Source organism: Myripristis murdjan, chromosome 11 (genome assembly GCF_902150065.1).
Source record: "Myripristis murdjan chromosome 11, fMyrMur1.1, whole genome shotgun sequence".
Classification (NCBI taxonomy): Eukaryota; Metazoa; Chordata; class Actinopteri; order Holocentriformes; family Holocentridae; genus Myripristis; species Myripristis murdjan.
Window position 1 is genome coordinate 26,807,103 of NC_043990.1, and position 21,734 is coordinate 26,828,836.

A 21,734-nucleotide genomic window follows, 5' to 3' on the forward strand; every position below is an offset into this window, starting at 1 on the left:
TTGTCTGGCTACCCGGTCGGAGTGAGAAAACGTCCTCGCTCACCGACCACAGGAGCAGATTTAAACCAGAAAAACACACATCTGACACCTTCAGAAAACCCTGAGGGAATACTGTATATAAAATGCAGTTTATCAAACTTACATTTACATTTTTAAAAAAAAATCTCACCTACTCAAAATGTCCTGACTCCAAAGTACCCCTAGGGGTACGCAAACCCCCATTTGAGGACATTGGATCAGACACTGAATCAGAAAGAAACCTTGGCTTATGTTTGTGCACTAAGCAGTTCTGGCTGTGCAGAGCGTGTGTTTATCATCTTCCAGACTATCATGCCAGGTGATACAGAAGACCTCGAGTTTCGTGGCACAGCAGTTATATTGGAATCTCCTACGGGCCTGCTTCCGGAGACAGGTATCCCTGGGGGGACAAATGTCATGCTGCGTCATCTTTTCCAGTATGATCAACTGAAATATTCAGACACAACTGGATATTGAAGAGTCATTTCCCAAATCAATAGCTACATAGAATTTTTTTTCTTCTTTTAAGGGATTCCATTTGACACAATAAAACTTTTTTTGCCCTAGTATTTGTTTTCTTTCTCACTGTCTTCCTCCAAGCTTCAAAGACTTGTTTTAAACTCACAGAGAAAGGAAGATGTAGAGACCACATCAAAACAGCTGGGGAGGGACAGCTTGACAAAAGTCTGGCAATTCAAGCCAGGGATGAGAAAAATGGAAAAATTCACTTCTGTTCCAGCCATCCCAGTAATTTAGTACTTCAGTCAAAGATTGGTCAGTCTGCCAATCAGGGGACCCTCAAAATTACAGTGGTCATGTCACCTGTCTGTCAAATATCATTTCAACTGGACAGCAACATGTCTCAACAGACATGCATATGGTGTGGACGACAACAAAAGAAGTCCTGAGTCCTGATTAGAGTGTCCTGGGTTTGAATCTGATGCCAAAAAGGGTTTTTTTGTCAACTACAGTAGGGGAGAGTGGGGTAATTTGTGCCAAGGGGCAAGTAGTGCCACCCCTGTTATCTAGAAAACCATAGAAGAAGTTGGTCATGTGACCACATATTTTTGAAGAGGCATCTATTCCTCTTCATTCCTCTTCTATTACTCACCCTGCAAAGAAGGGAGACACATGGCTTGAGAAGTAAGAACATTTAAGTTCAAAAAACATTTTTTTGTCCCCCAAAGTAAAAATTCCATGATCAAGGTTTTTTGATTGCTGTGTTTGAACAATTATAGAAAACTTTGAAAACAGTTCACACGGGTTTTAGTACTTTAGTAAGCTACACCATGAGTCTATACAGTTAGCATGATGTTTGCTCAAAACAGCTGGGGGATGCATTTTTTTCAAAATGGTGGGTTTGGGGTAATTTGTGCCAAAGGGCCTGGGGTAAGTTGTGCCAGTGGCACAACTTGTGATTATATACTATATATTACTTTATTGTATTTTATTGTTATTGTACATTGTCTTCTTACCTTTGATCACTAAAACTATTCAGATTCAGATGAAGATGATTTGCAGGTGCTCATTTTGGAATTTTTATTTTGTTCTGGGTATGTGTTCATGTGGCGCTCGGCCTTGTTATAGAAAAGTGGCCTGTGATCTTTTTAAAATAATAAATAAATGTTAAATAAATAATTTTGTATTGAATTTGTTGTGCTTTTATATAGTATTAACATTTGTGAGATTAAAATGATCTGTTTTACTTCAATTATCAATGGCACAATTTACCCCAGTGTATTCTCTCTAATGGCACAATTTACCCCGCACCGGGGGCAAGTTGTGCCACAAAACCACTTTTTTTTCAAAAGCTATATTTCTCAAACAGTTTATATAAGATCCAAAGTGATTGTTCCCAGGGATGCACGACATCTTAAACTATATGTGCATATTTTAGTTGGAGGCATTACTGTGATCCCCTCGCTTTAAAGGCACTTTAAGTAAAAATTGGCACTATTTACCCCACTTTCCCCTGTATACTTTTTTTTTTTAGTTTTTCCTTGATTTTGGTTAGCTAACACCTCTTTCAAACCAATGACCAAGGTCAGACTGGGGATTTGTATGTTGTATTAGTTCCAGTAGTATCCTCATCAGCACTATCCTCATCAGTTTCTCCACCATTTCCCTCACGGAGCCAGCCCTCCCTGTCTTGGTGCCAACCTCTGAGGTGTGTAGTCCTGGACAAGGCCATGCAGCTGGGCCTGCCACACCACCTGGTGCTTCAACGGGTCTGAAACCGAACTTGGACCCATGACTACAACTACCCTACCATGTTACATATTTTGCAGCTTTCATAGCGTTCCACATTTTTACACAATGACAGCAAGACATTAGAGATCTGCTCCTTTGGGAAAACTGTGTCTTAGGCAGATATTGGCTTTAGTTTAGTTAGTAGGTGTTGCTTCTTCACTATTACTGTAAATAACGGGCATGCATTCAGCAATTCATGCACACACATACTATGCAGATAGTATGTGTGTGCATGAATTGCTGAAGGAAAATTTTTCTGCCTCTTGTCCCCCCAACAAGGAACTGGACTCTCTGTCCTTGCCTAACCTGAGTTCACAGGAGCAGCTCGGACAGCGGCCTCCAGCCTCTGGTCTCCCCAGGTTGACCGGCGGCAGATTTTTACTGAACCAAAATAGTTTTCATGTCAGCTCCACTGGAAGAAACCGACTATGTATGCATTTATGAATAAATAATGAATACGATGCATATGATGATACTACATGAATCAATATTCTGATCTATTGATTTTATTGTAGTAAGCCTGCCTGGCTGCCTGCAGTCAAACAGACGAGCTCCCAGACAGGAGAGACAGACACAGCAGGAGCCGTGCTGAGAAATATTAGAAGGATTGTTTGTAGTTGCAGTAACTGCAGTGTCAATCGTGCTTGGAAGCCAGATCAGTTTATGAGGTCATGAGTAGTTTCTGTCTTCATCAGGGTTTAACTGTGTGGACTCCAGGTTGTTTAAAATGAAGCAGCTTGTTACAGCTATGTTACATTAATGGTAGGATGGCTACTGTGTGACTCAAAAAAAAAAAAAAAAAAAATGTGCACAGTTCCTTCACGTGACAAAAATATTCAACTATAGTGAAAGTATCTCCAAATTGTTCTCTGCTTCATCTTATTTCAGCACACACAGCCCTCTTAAAGATTCCACTTGAATGCCAATTTATCTAATCACCCCAGAGTCAAAAGAAAAAAATAAATAAAGGCAAAACATGACTTCTAAGCTGCAGAACTAGATTTAAACCAAATAAATGCATTTTATTCTGTATTAGAAGAGATTTGTATGCATGAGTGATGTGAAATTACATCATTTACTGTTTAAGGCATGACATTTATTTTTTTCTTTTAGGACAATTTTCAACAAGGTAATTGCTAAATCTGCCAGCCTCTCTTTGTGCCTAAGTGCTCATAAATGGTACATTTTTTTAGCCTGCTACAAATTTACATCGAGCCTCCCGATTACCATTCTGGCGATGCGGGAGATGAGCAGAGCCAAGAAAACTCTCACGACAGAAAGGCACAAGAGCACAAGACAAGTAAGTTCTGCTTAGAGGCTGATGGATGTGAATAATTCAGGTCAGCAGGTCTGATATGAATTCAAATGCATGTTTATGTAATGTCTGTCTGGCCATCAACTCTGACGTGACATTTAATTTGACCAGGTACAACCATAAATATTTAAACATTAAATTTAAAAAGCACATGATTTATGGCTTACTCTACCTGGATCAGCTGCCACACATTAGATTATACTTACCATCAAACCCTGAACTAAAACCTGAACTTCAAATGAAGCTGTTTAAAAGCCTTACGATAAATATCTTTTTATATTATGTAATAGGTTAGTAGTACACTATATCACCATATGTTACATTCCAGTGATGTTATATCATATTACATTGTGTCACATCAGTTACCCTTTGTTACATTATGTTATCATATGCGATGCTAAACTGTGCTATATTATGTTCTATAAGGTTCCATTCTGTTCTGTTACATTATGTTACATTACCTCAAGTTACATAATATATTCTGACACTCTGCTATGCTTGATTACATTATACTACACTATGTTACCCTATGCTATGCTGCTATATTATGTTCATTAGAACAGAACAGAACAGAACAGAATATGTGTATTGTACATGTACAACAAACTTGAATGCAACCTTCTAAGCTCAAAGCTTATAAAATTTGGCAAAAAGCCATAAATAGTAAAATAATAATAATAATAATAATAATAATAATAATTACATGATAAACACCTAAAAAAAAAAACACACAGGGCATTCCACCTATTTCACAGGTCTCTTATATTGCACTTCAAACGTATTGCCACAGTCAAGACATGGTGCCTGTTTTATTGTTAAGTGCAGTTATTGCTTTTGGATAAAAGCTGTTTCTCAACCCATTTGTCCTTGTTTTGATTGTCCTGTGTCTCCTGCCCCAGGGCTGCAGCTCAAACAAACAGTGACCTGGGTGGGACAGGTCCCTGAGAATGCTGTGGACTTGAGGCAGCAGGAAATGTATAGCTCTTCCATGGAGGGGAGAGGGCAGCCGATAATTTTCTGGGCGGTGTTGGCGTCCCCCTGCAGTGCTGTTCTGTCCGCTGCTGTGCTGCTGGCATGCCTCACACACATACAGTATGTCAGCGCACTCTCTGTGGAGCAGTGGGAGAAGGACACAAGCAGTTTCTGGGTCAGCTGGTCCTTCCTGAGGAGTCTCAGGAAGCAGAGTCTTTGTGTTTTCTTAATTAACGCTGTGGGGTTGGCGGCCCAGGTCAGGTCCTCCTCAATCTGGACACATCGATCAGCCGACCACCCAGTCAGCTGCTCTACCTCGTCCCTGTGTGCTGGCTCATCCCCCCAGAGAGTCCCACTACTGTTGTTTCGCCGGTAAACTTTATGATGGTGTTGTTGCAGTGGGTGCTGGTGCAGTCGTGACTGTAGGGGGTGTAGGGTAGGGGGCTCAGTACACAGCCCCGTGGGGACCTACCCTCCCCCTCTGCGAGCGATCAGACAGGAAGTCCAAGCTCCAGAGTCCCAGGTCTGCCAGTTTGGACACCAGCCTGTGGGCGAGCATGGTATTACATGCAGAGCCGAAATCCAAAAAGAGCAGCCTTGCAAAGCTCCTCTGCTGCTCTAGGTGGGCCAGGGCGGTGTGGACAGCTGGAGCAACAGCGCCCTCTGTGGATCTGTTTGCTCTGTAGGTAAAAACCGCTGAGCCGCTGTGTCTAAGCACGCCGCCACCTTGAACAGTTCAGTGGTGTTCCAGTCTGTTACATTACATTAAGTTACCATACACCACATTATGCTACACTATGCTATGCTGTGCTTGTTACCCTACATTACTATGTTACATTAGCCTACTTTATGTTACACTATGCTGAATTGTGTTAAGTCACGTCATTGTATTAATCTTTTGTTACACACGCTACGTTACGCTATGCTGCATCACACTGTGCAGTTACCCCATGCTATGTAATGTTAAGCTGTGCTATGTTTTGCCACATTACCATGCTGTTAGTCTACTTTATGCTACATTACACTGTGTTACGCCGCATTACACTGCATTACACTATGAAACACTACGCTGAATTGTGTCGAATGAATTTCACACAGAAAAACTATAGTCTATTTGATAGAGTTGACAATGATGAGTTAGTTGTCCAGCAGCTGTTATGAATCATAAGGCACTGTGATCGATGGAGTCCATCCCTGGGACCAGGCCCATACAGAAGGCCACCATCTGGTAAATGGGTAGCTTCAACAAGCCCTTCTTTGCCTGCCCTGTATACGGCAGTCTATTATGTTACAGGGTACTGTTACAGTAAATTACGTTGCACTGTGATACATCATTACATTATGTTCAGCTGGAAAATGTATCTCTTCTTTGCAAAACAATGCGGCATCATTTCAGCTCTCTCTCCTGAGGAAGCCCAGTCCTCACTCACCAGAAAGAATTAACAACATTTATACATTTATTTCCCCCTCGGTGAGTTTTCTGCATTTTGCGTACTTTAGTTTGCTGCGTTCACAGCCCCTGTGGATTGAGAACTCAGCACAGCTTGGCTAATTAGTCTAGATTGCCAAGCATGCAGCGGCATTCCACTAATTACACCAGCGTCACCATCATGTCTGCCGGTGCAGAGCTCAGCTCCGTGCTGCAGCTCCCTGGTGATTCAGGAGGGGGACATCGGCGACAGCAAAATGCAGGCAGTTAGCAGACACGGAGTGCACGGCAAAGATTTTTTGAAAGGAAAGGTAATCAAAAAATATTAGCATAAAATTGGAGAGCGCAATTTTGCATTGTGGAGAGCTTGGCTAGAATAAAACAGATGAAATGAATTCTCTCTTGCACTTCTCTCAAATTCATTCAATTTGTGCCGCAGGGCAACAAAAGTGTTCCTCACCTAATTTCGGAGCTGATAGGATGTCATTGGAGATCCATTTTGTTTGGAACTAGCACAGCCTTTTTGTGGAGAGAGAGGGTCTATATAAACACCAAAGCATTCAGTGCTCAGCCCACATTGCAATACTTCATTTCTAGCTTTCCTGTGGTATATTCCCTCTCCCCGACCCCCTATTGCTTCTCTCTTTCTATGTGTGGCTCCCATTACATTTTTAATACAGTCATTTTTCAACCAGGGCTCTCAGCGTATTGGGGACTGATTCAGGCTGATGCGGAATGGAAGGAAGTTTTCCGGCACCATATAAAAGCCAGGGTAAATGGAACCCCCCACAATGGAGACGCAAAACATCACGCATGCTGAAATGTGCGGCTGCTGTTTGGCTGCATCTAGACAGCAAATATAAAATCATCATGGGGTCTGTTTTTTTACCCTCTGGAGATTTTTACTTTGATGGAATGAAACAAGGTAATTAATGAGGCAACGATTTCAAGTCATCTTTATAAATTCCACAGTTTTCACCTCGTGTGTTACGGTGCCATCTGAGGCTGAGCACAGCTGAAAATGCAGTGAACTGGAATGAGGGAGTGAAATACAAATTATGAAGAAAAAAAAATCTACGACCACAACATAGTTTTCTGCCGTACAGAAAAAGAGTGTGTATTTTGCCAACATACAGTTAACCGCTGATCAGTGCACTTCTCACTTATTTTAGTGTAATTAACAGAATGGATATAATTTATGCATGAATGCAGAACCAAACAATTCAGGAGATCTGTGTTTTTCTGTATGTGCAGTAAATGATGACATAGTAATGATTAAATTACCATTTAGGGAACAGATATAGTGCATCTGTTCTCTAAACTCACCCAATACTGAATTGCATTTTTTGAAAAATAAAACGTATACTCATACTCACACACAAACCTTGAGGGAACTTGTTTCTATTCTGATCTGTTTTCAATTGAAAATAGCGCTGTAGTCGCACACTAAATTGCAGCGTTGATTCCCACAATCATGTTCAAGGCCTACAAAAGACTGGGTAATGTTCCTAATCTTCCAAATGACTCTGAAAATTGATTTGAGACGGCTGTATTCTGAAAGAGGGGAGGAATTAAATTAGGCAAAACCATTTTCATGGACATCAATGTTCCTCTAACACCTCCCATAACATTTTCAGTGTCTTCGCTGTGGATACTATTGCACCGGCAGCTCCCACTCAGCCGAAATGAAACCCTCTGTTCCAGACTACACTAAGTGCTCACATTATTCTCCATCCAGTCACAATTATTCTTTCACATTGGAAACAACTTAGTGTAAGAATAACGTGTTGTCAGCAGTTCCAGTGCCTTACAACATCTCTAATGCCATCCACCCTGTTCCCAGCAAATTGTAAGCATGAGTAATGAAGCTCTAATCACAAGGAGCTTTTAACTAGTTGACTACCAGTGTCGCTGATTAACACCGATGGCTTTTGAGAGTAGGCGCTGCGGGTGGGAAAGTTATGCTTGGTGCACATCCTGGATTAGCTGCCGTGGGTCAAGAGCTTACTGCAGCGGTGGTTGTAGTGAATTCCCTTTGACAGTGCTGAGATTTCAGCTGCTAAGTCCATTTCCCTCATCTTTAGGCTACCATCACCAGTATAAAGGAGCTGCACAAGCCTACAGCACAAAGCCAGGCTGCAAAACAGAAGAGTGGCCCGTCCCTCCCATTAGAGATGCTGTGCATTCACCCTGTTTGCCCAAATTAAATTCAGGTCACTGATGGGAAATCTTCTTGCTGCGCAGGAGCTGACCAACTGAAGCTAGACCATTGCTCCATCTGTTGCCTTACTACAAGAGGGGGTTAGCTGAGGAGAAAAAAAGACCCCTGTGTAAATCTGTACCCACGGTTCAGAAATCTGGATGCACGTGCTCATGGATTCATAAGCAGAGTCCACTGATTACCAAATCCATGTGCTAAAATGACTATTTGCTTCAGAGAGCAGGAACCGTAATTTGAGCACACCATTTACATTATGAATCTGAGAGCATGTGTGCACAGATTTCTAAACCAAGAGTACAGTTTTTTTTTTTTTTTTTTCTTTTTTTCTCAGCTGAACCAATGGGTGCTCTGTGCCTTTCCCATCACGTTTTTGCCCACCGGTATAAACTATCACAGGCCAGTAGCAGCTTCTTCTTTTCCTCCGATTCCCTCTGTTACACACTTGTTACTTTTTTTTTGTTTGTTTGTTTTTGTTACATCATTTAGGCCTCTGACATCAAACCAACACTTTGTTTATTTAACAATTTGAGTTGACTAAGAGAATTATTTTTCAGAATGTTAGCCGGGGGTAAGTCCACCTCAATGGCAGGAGGCTAACAGTTTTAAAATGGCTGAAATATCCCTTTAAAGGTTCACATTCAGTTCATATATCCATCATGTCAGAGGTGGATGCAACTGACAGGTCGACATGTGATTTGACAAACGCCCAAGACTGGCTAAATCCATCAGTCTAACTATCCATTTAAAGGGGCGATCAATAACCTATGACCCCTATCACCCTCTATCGGTGAGCAGGAAGAACTGCAGCGGCATCAATAAAATTGATCCACCTCTGCGCAGCCAGCCATCCCAGCCACTTAAAATTCACATTTTCATCAGAGACGAACATGCTCGCTAACGAGAGAAACCGAGGGACCGGGAAGTGTCTTGAGAGCCGAAAGGGAGGGGAGGTTTTCAAATGCAGAAATCTCAGCACCGAATTATTTAGTCTGTGGTATTGATCAACAACCCTATCAGCCTCCCACAGATAAATGAGGTTGTTTAATGCCGTGGGGCAGTGCAATTTTCACTGATTGCCCCTTTTAGTGTGATGGCAGTTGAATTGGCGGTGAGAGGGATCCATAATTCGCTGCTAACAAAACAACATAGGTGGAAAACAGTAAGCCTCCTGCTGAAGAGCACACTGGTTTTAAATTGGTGTTTATGTTAATGCTGGTTGTTTTAGGGGGCTTTGATGTATTCAGCATATCTTGCCAAGCTGTATTCACCCACTCCCTTTTCCCTCCTGTCTACCCTCATCTACCTCTGCCACAAAGGACCTCATCTGGCAGGATATGTTCTCCTGAGGTGAAGCCATCGAACCACCACCAGGCATCCCTGGCCTCAGCAGCAGAGTGTCAGCGGGCCTTGTTGCTGTACATTTACAAAAAAGTAATTACAATCTCACATGAGTGGCCTGCTCTCTCAGCTTCCCCCCGGGGGGAGCTGATGCTCGAGCCCCGACCTGTTCTCTAATGATTCAATGATGTTCCTTCCCTCCTCTTAGAATCCATCTCACATCCTTCTATTAGTGTCCTCTAGGCCGAGGTCCTTTGAAGCCACAGTGCCTACAGTTGTGCTTTGTCAGCAGCACCAACCACAAGCCAGTGGGACGCTGAGAGCCATTCACAGATGCTGTAATGACCGGGGATTCAACTTATTGTAATCTCATAGCTGAGAGTTAGCTATCAAAGAGATGTTAATTAATCTCTCCCTTGACAGGATGTCCACATACAATAACACAAGTCATAGTACACCACGATTACGCTTATGGTCCGGACACTATGAATTGTGCTATCCATCTTGGCTGTGGTTTACAGTTGTCATCTAAATGTAGCTGCCACCAATGCCCAAAGCATTGATTAGTCTCAGCGAAGACAAATAGGATATAAATTTTTTATTTCCCCAGTGTCATCATAAATATTCAATGCCCATATCCCAGATGAGCTCGAGTTCAGCTCGATATTTTTCCCGGGAAGTATAATGACTCAGAACACGATAAGAGTTGCATGTCTGAATGTCTTATTCCTAAGTATCTCATCTATATATATGCAGCGTATATGCCTGCTTACCAGGAATGAAATGAAAACGCAAAAGCGCAAGGGTAAATCTGGCAGGTTTTAAACATTTCTCGGTGCGTTACTGACACAGATAGCGAGAAAAAGGTTCTCTGTGGAGCTCTGTGTGCAACACCTTGATATTTGAGGAAATTTTACATTTTTACTCCTACATAAAATGCTGATAATAACATAAAACTTTATTACTATTATTGACATTAAATGTTTATAATAGTAATTGTATGCCTTTGAAGAAATCCATGTGGAGGAACAGGGAGAATAAAGCCTCCTGCTCCCTGTCTTTGCCGGTGTCCACGATGCTGCCCAAGACATCAGCAGCTCTAATTATTTCACCTCATGTTCCGTTGTGCCTAACAAGACCTGAAGGCAATGCAAATGGTTTGACAGTGTGATAACTAGCTAACCAATTTGGAGATGAAATTTCTCTGACAAACTGTTGACGAGGATCCGTGCGTTCAGCATGACAAAGGTAATTATGGGATTCATTTTAGCAGGCGTCATCGAAATGAGAGACTGTATCGAGCCCGGGAGTTAAGCTGGTAAATATTGCCCAGTTCTGTTGATGGAAGGATTCTTCAGTCAGTCGTTTTCAAGAACTGAGGATTTTCCATTGTGTTTGAGGTGATCAGCACCACCACCCAAGGTAGAGGCTTTGAAATGAGCCAGAAAAATACAAGTCCACGATCTGTAATAGATATAAATGACGGCAGATGTAATGAGATATAAATGAATCAAATGGGACTTTATGGATTTACTGTAATCTTCACTGCAAGGCTTGACATTATTACCTGTGATTACTGAGAGTAATATTCACTACGTGTTGCGGGATCATGATTTATCATCATGTCCATATTTCTGATCTCTTCATTCATTTTAGTGTTTTGCATTAGTATAGCCAACAGCATGTAAGGGAGGGAATAGTATGAAATCTTCCATTTGAAAACGGGTGGTGGACACACATAAAAAATCTGCTCCAAAATGAGATTTGAAATATGCACATCGCACATTTCAGCTGCTGATGTCAAGGTAGAACTCATTATGTGGAAGCAGCTGGAAAATTTAACACTGCATTTTTGAAAGTGTTTTCTGTGATTTTATAGAATACAAGTAACACACTTTTTTTTCCTCAAAACAAATACAGTGAAAAAAACAGCATTACCTATTAAGTTTCCATGAAAGCACTTATCTATGTATGTACCACAGTTAATAAATAGGACCTATAATGGATCATTACTCCAGAGGAAAATAAGTCTGCAATGACTGAGATGATAATTCATCAGATGAAAGGTCTAACCTATACCTAATTCATTTTGATAATCATTTTAATGTCTCACAGGCAATTAGTTCCTTAAGACTAAATGGAGGAGAGGGGGTGCTGACTGAAGCCATATCTTTTATGTTTCCTGCTTATTAACATTTTACAGGCTGTGAAAGGGGACAAACCACCAGACAAAAGACACTAAAGGAAACAACTTTTTTTTTTTTTTTTTTTTTACTTATTTTGAGAAAGGGAAAGAGAAAAATTGGACTCTTTCAAGGGTTTTGTTGGGTTAGACAACCTAATTGGATTTAGAAATTGAAATGATGGTGATGACTATATATTGAATTGATCTGCACATTTAATATAACACTGCCCTCATCTGGTCATTTTAGAAGGCCATACATGATTGATTTCCAAACCACTGCCAATTACTAAAATCCTTCCACCAACAGATGGGCAGAAAAAAAGGAAAGCAGCAGGGGGAAAATTATTCTCAACTGTCAGAGGCAAACTGGTGAACTGGCTGAAAGGCAAGTAAATGAGTCTGGGCAGATGGTGTTAAATAAAGACATGGGTAGGCCCAAAATGATTAGAGGTTGACTTTAAGGGAACAAAATAATCACATTGTACATTTGCATGAAAATCATTAAGTTCTTTTAATTTGAGTGAATTGTTCATTTACATAATGGGTGGCAAAAAGTTTTAAAGATCTCTGTATTACATAAAAAAAAAAAAAAATACACTATACATCTTCAGTGAAGAGACAACTTTCTGGTACCATTATCTGGTGGAACTAATAAGAAAAGAACATTGTGAAATACTTTCATTACAGTTAAAACATTTTGTCAGCTTTAGAAGATGTACAATATAAAGTCAGTTGAATCTACACAATTTATCTATACAGCCGCAGGCAACCACCAGCCTGCATATACAAAGTACCTTAAAACAGTGTAAAAATATGTGCATTTTCCTGCCGCAAGAGTCCAATCAGGAACAGAATTACACAGCGTCTTTTTTATTCCTGGTTCAAAACTTTTATATTTCACCATCTATACACCAATTAAGGAACATAAGGTGCTTTATTACAGATTAATCCACTGATATGTGCTGTAATAAAATCATTTAAATAATTAACAAAATACAGTAAAATGCACACATGGGGATAATGGGCAAGTTAATGCTCTGATGGTCTATATACAGAGCCCGGCAGCTGATTGGTAAGAGGCTACAACTGAGCTTTAAATAAGGTCAGCATCACGCTGTTGTGTAGCCAATTCACATTTTCTCTGTACCTCTGTGATATAAAGGCTAAACCTTAAATTATAAGAATATTACACCATACAGCTCTGGAAAAAAATTAAGAGACCACATGAAAATTCTAGGTAAAATCTAATTTGATATTCTCTGATAATCTAAGGACATTTCTTTGTAATTTCTAACAAAAATATTCTCACTGAGGACATTTGTAGAAAATGACAACTGGTCAAAGTGCCAAAAAATACACTTCCTCATTATACACTAAACAAATAGGCTATACACCCATAAATTAGTCATAAACACACCAATGCGTTCGCTTAGGGAGGATTCGACAATCAATATTAGGTGGAGTGACTCTGATTCTTTATCACAGCTTTGATGTGTTGTGGCATGCTAAGTCAATACCTAATCAACACCTCATTAAGTTGAACCATATGCCATTTATCATGCTGGTGGAGGAATCTAACAAAAACATGGAATGGATAGGGTGCCTTGAAGAGAGGTAGAAAATACACATATGAAATGGAGGCGGTCTTTATTTTTTTTTCCAGAGCTGTTAAGGAAGTAAGGCTGGCAGCAGCTGGCACCCGTAGACAGTTATGTATTTGCAGTGCCGTACAGTCACATATAAAAGGATGATACAAAACAAAGGGTTCGAATCAGACAGCAGTTTAGTTGCTGAAGTAAGTACCACTGACGGTGCTATTATAAAGTAAAGAACAATGATCTGTTTCTGTGAATGCTCTGTTTCATTTGGAGAGGAAGGGAGTAGAAAAAAAAAAAGAAATCTATTCTAGAGAAAGGCAAGTGAAGGCCTCATCAGAGTGGTTTACCCTGAGGAACACAACAGGTAGAGACAGGCAGAGAGTATGGTAGGAGCCGACTCTTTCTCAGTTCTCCTCCTGATACTGTATATGCACCCTTTTTGTCACAGTGGGAACTCGAGCGCATGGCCGTGGGATCGCTCGTACTTCTTAGCGTTGGCACCGAGGCACCTCCGATACACGTGAGGTGAACTGCATATATTACACCAACAAGTTCGCTCCCCTCCTTTTACTGATTTGTGGCATCTTTCACTTTAGTTCCAGACACGGTTAACAACAGTACTTAGCTGGAATAGGCCAGCAGGCGGTCAGTAGTTTGGGCTGACATCTCTCCAGTCCACAGTGAGGAGAGGACTACCCATGATGCAGTGGGAGAAGGGGGAGCGTCCCTCCTTAGTGCGGACAAATGGTCCGCTAAGTCCCAAGTTTAAGTGCTTTTCTGGTCAGCATAGACAGCTAAGGTCGGTGGAAGCTGAAAGAGAAGGACAAAGTTACAGTGTTAGTTTACATGCTGCAATGCAACAAATGTTGCTTTCTTGGGAAAAAAAATAAAGCACTAAATCACTAATAAAGTATTCATGAAAGCTTCTCAATAAGCTGAAGTGGAAGTTGGAGCACAGAGTGACAGAACAGAGATGAATTATTGATGCAGCTGTGTATGAGACGGACCGGGTGTAGATCCTGCTTTCCTCGTGCACCTCCATCTCTGAACTCTTGAACTCGTTGAGCTCCTTGCGGATGGCAGCCTGAGATTAGACATGATAGAAATGGTGCTTCAGCAAAAACGACTTTATCTGGCATTGCAAAGAGGAATAGTGGGATTCTGTGATCAAAGCTCAGCATATTAGATTATTTGTTATTGTTGATGTTCCAGACAACCCCATCAAGTCACGTTTTCACATTGTGGTGCACTACTTCAAATATTGCACAAATTACGACCATAAACACTGACATTACACTTGAAAACTCAATGAAAAAATAATAAGGCCTCTATTCAAACTAGAAAATTACTGATCTGCTCTTGCATGATATCTTTGTCCTACATATGAGAACACACATGTAATTTCTGTTCCTACATTTTCTCCAAGCTTCACTGGACCAGGTAATTCACTGGGTTAAACTCAACACGGCCATTAGGCAGAATTCGTATTAGATTCCTGGGATTCCTCTTTGACATTGAATCTACTTGGAATGCAAATCCTCACAGAGTTGACCAAAGCAAAAACAGTGCTGTTAAAAAGGCACAAGGCTTAGGCGCTCCCTTGGTAAGAGGGTTTGAGCCTCACGAGCCCTGTTAGCAAAAGGAGTCAAGTCTGCATTTGTGTGTGTGTGTGTGTGTGTGTGTGTGTGTGTGTGTGTGTGTGTGTGTGTGTGTGTGTGTGTGTGGTCAGCCTCACCTTGTCAGCAGGGGTGAGCTTGGTCCAGGGTTTATCTGCTCGCCGGTCATAGTCATGGGCATGGGTGCACTCCACATACTCATGGAAGCGCAGGATCTTCCTGGCCTGAAGCTCAGCCACTGTGGGCCTCTGGGACAGCTGGTGGCAGAATGAACAGGAGCATTTAACCCTTTGAAACCTGAACAAATTCACTCAATTTCCTCTAAAAACACTGGGAAAAGGAGGTAAGCCAATTCGCATGAAATGACTGAAAAAAGAAACCAGTAAAAAATAAATAAAATGACCAGAAAATAACCACAAATTTATTAAAAATGTTGAAAAACAAGCAGAAAAACTATCAACATCAGTAATTTGAAAATAATAATAAAGATGTCAATAATAATTGCAATAATAATGGAAAAAAATGCAGTGAAAAAATAAAAGAAAAAAAGAAAATCCATATAAAAATATAAAAAAAATTACAAGAAAACTACAATTATTGTCAATATGCAAATTGGAAAATTACCTCAAAAATAAATAGACAGAAATAAACTATATTTTGTTGAGGTGAAATGAAATGTTTCAAAACATAAGCTTGTCCAGGTTTCAGGAACGTCTATCCTAGTGTCCTAATGATTGTTTTGCCTACATCCAGTCATTTTTAAATTGCACCTCCTATGACTAAAAATAGCAATTCACTAATACTGACTTCCAACACACAACCAGTGTAGTTCTGAACAATCCTACAATAAATATGTAGTCAATCACGCTGTGTCATATCCATTGTATCGGGGGTTAGGAACAATGATTAGACCATATCTGATTTGTAATAAGAGGGAAGCACCATCCGACCATAATTGTTAGACAACATGCACAATTAGTGCCAAGGATCAAAGGTGAAAGTGTTGGGTTTTCATGTCATATTCCTATTGGGCTTTACACTGATTCATGCTTTGAATGTGTATATGTGTGTGTGTGTGTGTGTGTGTGTGTGCTGCATCCTGACCTTTCTGGTGAGCCTTCGTTTGATCTCGCACCTCTCTAACCGGCGATCCGCTTCATTCTTGGCTGGAGAGGGAAAAAGACATTCCATGAGGGAGAAAAAACACTGCAGCCAGTCAGGGGGGACTTCACCTGAGCTTCTGCCGGCATGCTGGGGTAACAGGAGTCGTTTTTAATCACTGCCTCTCTGTACACAAGGCACCACATTGTTTTAGTGTGGCTTCCAGCCACCGTCTGCGCCGAGTCATTTGAGGACAAGCGAGACGCAGTAGTGTGGTATGCATCCTGGATAAAATGGTGTTGAGAGATTTTGCAGAGTATTATGTTGATACATGGTTCTGGGATCCAACTTGGCATCACAATGATGAATTAAAGTTTAACCACACCGGAGAGGATTTTCATTTAATTTTTTAGTCTATTTTCAGTTCACATAGGTCAGTGTGTTTACACTCTTCTCCTAATAGCTCACAAGGGGGCATTTATTTGGGAGTTGTAACATTATTCACATCTGATAAAAAAAATCCATAGCAATGTGGACCACCAGTAGTGCCCAGAACTGTTGTGGGTATCCCGTGTGTGGTGTACCTATTAGCATGCCTGAAGCAAAAGGTAAAAAATTAGTCAACTGACAGAGGAGCCAAATGCCAATATTGATTTTAGCGAGGATGAAAAAGATGAGAAGTGGGGCTCTGACCTTGCTGAGTGCAGGGATCCAAGCGCAAATAAACACTTGAATGAAGAAGCTGAAAAATGAATGAGGCACAGAAAGAGGAAGAGATTTACCTTGAAGGATATTCCTCTGCTCCAGCTCCTCTGCTGTTGGTCTCTGGCTCAAACGCCTAGATATAAAACACTGTTTACAGCAAGCAACAAATGCTCTACACGCTTTGTACATATTAAGTTTCAACTGATATGGCTTTCTCAAATATCAGAATGTTATCCTTAGGACTTGGTAAAACCCTCTGAAACAGCATTCAGTTAGAAAACACAAACCATTTAACTAAAACCCAAAATGTTAAGAACAATAATCAAAATATCACATTAGGATTGCAATTCACTCTGAATTTAGGCCCCACAAGCCAGAGGTTTTCGAAGTGGGGGTTCTTGAGGGTCTTCTGGGGGATCCTCAGCAAAACAAGTACTAGTTTAATCTCATTTTAATTTAAATACTTGTGAGAGGTGTTATCATTTAAAGAAAATAAATCTGATGTTCATTCAGCCTCACTGATCTAACCGTTACATATATAATTTTAATAATTATAATAGTTTTCTTGTCATTTTGTAAATACTTTTGATGATTTTCAGGTAATTTTTGCTAATTTTCTAATAATTTTCTTCTTTTTTGTGTATTGTTTTCACATTTGTTTGATTATATTTCAGTCTCACTACTTTGAACGTATTTGATAAGTATGACATCTAAACAACATCATAATTAACACAAATCAAAATATATTTTCAGAATACTGAAGGCAAAATAAAAAGTGGGGGTCTAGGGCTTAACTCCTGCAACAGACAACCAGCGTAGTATTGATCAATTCTATGCTAAATATGTAATCAATCATACTGAATCATATCCATCACATCAGAGGTGGATGGCACTGACTAGCAGGTTTGCGATTTTTTACTGAAATGCACATACTGATACTCCAATGTTTCCAATACATATAAGTATTGGAAACAGAAATCCACATCTGTCATGCACAGGAGGGGAGCTCCAGATGTTGTTTACCGTGTTAGGGCGGTGCCAATCTTGGTCCTCACTGCCAACCACTGTTCCTTGCTCTGCCAGCTCATGGCGTCCTGGTTCTCCTGAGCTTCCCTCTCCTCTCTCTCCTGTCTCTCCTGTCTCTCCAGCTTCAGGGCTAATGTGTCCTTCCTCTTTACACGGCTTGCTAGGCCACCTGTCACACACATTGGAAGTATAGTAGCATCTAGCTTCAGGACATAACATATGGTAAATGTGATAATTACACATCCAGACATCCTACAGCATGGGGACAACGCTGTCAAGTTTTAGTGAGAGGAAGAAAAAACAACAATTGCAAATTTTCATCAGTCACCGTCTATTAGCGTTATGCTCTGATCCAAGACATAATCTTAAATCAGTTCCTGTGTGCTGTGTGTGTCTGTTATATTTACACTGTATGAGAAAAAAATGTCACATTTTGGCAGTTCAAAGCAACAACTTCAAAGTGTCTGAAGATGGAAAATGCCATAAAATCCCTGCCATGGCTTCTTAAGGGTTGTGATCACAAAAGTGCTCACGAAAAACATTCATTTTGCTTGTGTAATTTTAAATAAATGCAAAAATCAGGTAGATCTCAATTAGTATTTACAATCTGAAACCTGAGGTGAACAGATGTGAATGGGACCTAATAACATGGGAGAAACATACTTGGCGGGCCTTCCTCATCGTCGTCATCATCATCGTCTCTGTACAGGATAGGACCATCAGAGTCGGTCTCCTCCTCACTGTCCCCTGGGCCTCCACCCTCAGGGATGACGCTGACTCTGGGATCAACCAAAGCCCTCCGGCTGCGGGGCTCAAACTCAGGCTGGCGGGGAGGCCTCTGGGGTTGTAGCTTCCTCAGCTCCTCCTCCATGTCGAAGTCGTCGTCTTCAGGCCTGCAGAGACACAGCTGTTAGAAAACTGCCCTCAGAAGTTCACTAGAAAAAAATCTGTCATTTCCTGCTGAAATGGGCTGCCACAATTACAGCCACAATTTGGCCACCAGAGCGTTCAAAAAGGGGGCCATTTTTATGACTCACTGTCCTCCTGTAGTGTGCCCTGGCCAATAATTAAACTCTGTGGGAAGAAAAATGTTCCATCACCATGTTTGTTTTTGGCTCTGCATTCTATTTCTCTTTAACTCAGGTAGTGTGTGATCTGCAAACAAAATGGTCCAATTGATTGTTAATCTATTTGGACATGGACCAAAAATCTGCCAAAGACAATCACTGAGTGTGCGATGCCCAGTGTTTTTACAGTCTGTTCAGTTGTGTAGTGTATCCCCAGCCTAATTTGATTGATTGGTTGAAAAAGTTTAATCATATTGGAAGGGAACATTCAATTGTGCATTAGTTTACATTAAGGGAAACATCACATCAAGAATGTCTGGAGTGGTCTATTCAAAATCAGAAGTATTTCGTTTTCTAAATTGGTTTCACTTGGGCAGGTGAGAACCATAACATTCAAATTTGTGCGGGACCAAATAACTGCATTAAGAATGGGTGGTGGGGCTGCTTCCTCTTCCAGGACAACTTTAATGCAGTTTGTTAAAAATCAGAATGTACTGATTACAGGAACTACAGTCAACAACCCTAATACACAATGTTTTATGAGACTGAGATTCATTCATGTGCTCTTAACTGGTATGAACACCAGAATAGGTAAACTGCTGTAGTGCAGACAAGTCAGTCATGCATATTAAGTTACTGGAGGACTGGAGCAAAATTGGTCTAAATTTCCTCCTGCCTCCAAAATCTAAAAACTGGTGGGATAACATGATACAAAAAGCTGAATTACCTGAGTCTGTGACCTTGAATGTTTGCAAGCCCTTGTTCATTTGTAATTGGATAAAACAAACATTCAAAAATTCAAATATGCATTATTCAGACCAATGAAAACAAACTGTACATCTGATTGCACCCTAAAACTGAAGTGATAGTTCAGATTTTTACGCATATTTTTACCCAGCTTGTGACAGCATTTGCTGTCAAAACATTTGCTGTCACAAGCTCTTGTTCTTGTGACAGGGAAGGATTTAATGGACCAAACTTGGTGGATGTATCACACTTGCATGCACCAGCAAACACTACTATATGGGTAAGAATCCAAACTATCACTTTAAGACTCACAACATTGTTGTGCTATGTATGCATGCAGTGTATAAGGGACACTTACAGCCTGAGAGGTTCGATGGTAACTGGGAGCGAGTAGCGTGACCCTCCTGACATTTCAGTGAGGAACTCTGGAGGAGACTCAAACAGTTGTGAGTGCGCTCTTTGGGAGCCGTCTGGGTTGGGGTGAATGGGGCCCGGGCTGGCTAACGCTCTCTGGATAAGGATATGTAGGGGAATAGCTGGAGGCTGGCTGGGGGGCTCTGTCGTGGGACTGGGGGGATCAGTTTGCACGGTGGGCATGGGGCCAGACGAGGCACTGGGCGGAGGGAGCGACTGAGCCCTGGGAGGAGACGGGGGTATGTGGGACGGAGGTGAAGGTAGAGACTCAGTCGAGGGCAGCTGGCCAGCCTTGTCCCCCTCAGTGTTATCTCCAGTGGGGACAGCAGAGGGCACCAGTGCAGGGGCTGAGGCCGGGTTGGAGGTGGGTGATTCTGGAGCCTGGCTGGGGAGAGATGACTCCACAGAATGACGCTTGGTGACCGGGGTTGTCCTCTTGGGTGGGGTAGGCGGAGAGCGCTTGGAAGGTGCTGGCACTACAATGATGCCACTGCCAGGCTGAGAGAGCTCCGCTGTAAATCAACCACAAAGTGATCCAACACTTATCATACAAACAGACACTCACTAGATGTAGGCAAGTGACATCAAACACCTGCTATTACTGTGCAGGAAACACACCAGCACAATGTCTCATGATCTTTAATTTTATCAAAGCCAAAACAATCAGTCAGTCTGTGATTGGATGGAGGTTAGGGTTAGAAAGTGAACAAAACCAAGGTAGCAAGCAAATATGAGAATAACAGCTTCAGTTAGGGAGGGATGAAAAATGTCCCTATAACTCAGTGCTCTTTGGTGAGTCAGTGAATTGTGACAGACAAGGATGATTAGGCAACTGACAGTTTTTTCAATTACCGCCTGTAAGTGGTGTGACATGACACTACATAAGTCTCTGCTCACTCTGAGCCGTGCAACACTGGGAAGTTTATCATTTCTAAATAACACAAAGCTTTTCTATTAGTATAGAAGCAATTTTTCACTTGGATGTCTGCAGTCTTTGGTGAACATCCATTGAGGGTCAACAAACAGTCAATACGCTGCGACACACTGGGTGTTAAATTTCCATGCAATGTTTTACTGCTAGTGTTTTGAGCTGGTTGAGCTCAACCTTGGCTGCATTTTAGTCTTGTGTCATGCGATGTAGTCATGGCGGTGACGTGTTACACATGCTACCAAGATGGTAAAAATGCAGCAACGGTGTGCACGTTAAATGTGAGATGGATTGAGACCCAGTGCCTCGCCTGGTACCTGAGCAGGTCTGGCCAGCCCTGTGGCAGAGGTAGACAGGTAAGGAGAGGTAGAGGCCTAGCTCGCCCTGGTGTCGCCAGCTGGTCCAGTAACCAGGCGGCCTGACCTTAGAGCTCCTGTTTAATGTGGAAGCTGGCAAAAATGAGTGGAGATGTCAGGGAGGGTGTTTACAGGTATGACTTTAACACACCAAGCAGGCCGCAAAATACCACAGGATACTGGGTGGGCTGAATTAAACTTTGTACAAGTTACAACTGCCAGCTTAGGGATGTTTATTATTAATCGATGATGGACTTATCAACATTAAGAATTTGTGTTAATAATGCTTGATTAACCAATGATTGATTTCTTACATAGATGTGGGCTATTTTCTGTACTTTTTAAAATCTATTTTTGCATTACAGGCTACTTTACAGTGGTCAAACACAATTTTGTAGGCTGTGTGCCTGTCTCTCATATCATTCTCTCATAATTTTTTAAGTATTGG

At 41.3% G+C, this 21,734-nt stretch overlaps 1 protein-coding gene across 4 annotated transcripts in view; it reads right to left on the reverse strand.

Annotated features, from left to right (window-relative positions):
• Positions 1-12,214: 12,214 nt before the first annotated feature.
• The window catches only part of phactr4a (phosphatase and actin regulator 4a), a 36,023-nt gene continuing 26,503 nt past the window's right edge, over positions 12,215-21,734 (reverse strand). For 3 of the 4 annotated variants that reach the window (XM_030063185.1, XM_030063186.1, XM_030063184.1), the window contains 9 exons: positions 21,248-21,379; positions 19,947-20,514; positions 18,438-18,667; positions 17,772-17,943; positions 16,826-16,881; positions 16,047-16,108; positions 15,062-15,199; positions 14,334-14,410; positions 12,215-14,136 (listed from right to left, as the gene is read on the reverse strand). In XM_030063185.1, the coding sequence (XP_029919045.1) occupies positions 14,121-14,136; positions 14,334-14,410; positions 15,062-15,199; positions 16,047-16,108; positions 16,826-16,881; positions 17,772-17,943; positions 18,438-18,667; positions 19,947-20,514; positions 21,248-21,379 (1,451 nt within the window). In that variant the 3' untranslated portion in view covers positions 12,215-14,120. The remainder of the gene's footprint in view (positions 14,137-14,333; positions 14,411-15,061; positions 15,200-16,046; positions 16,109-16,825; positions 16,882-17,771; positions 17,944-18,437; positions 18,668-19,946; positions 20,515-21,247; positions 21,380-21,734) is intronic. The other variant, XM_030063187.1, reaches the window with a different exon arrangement.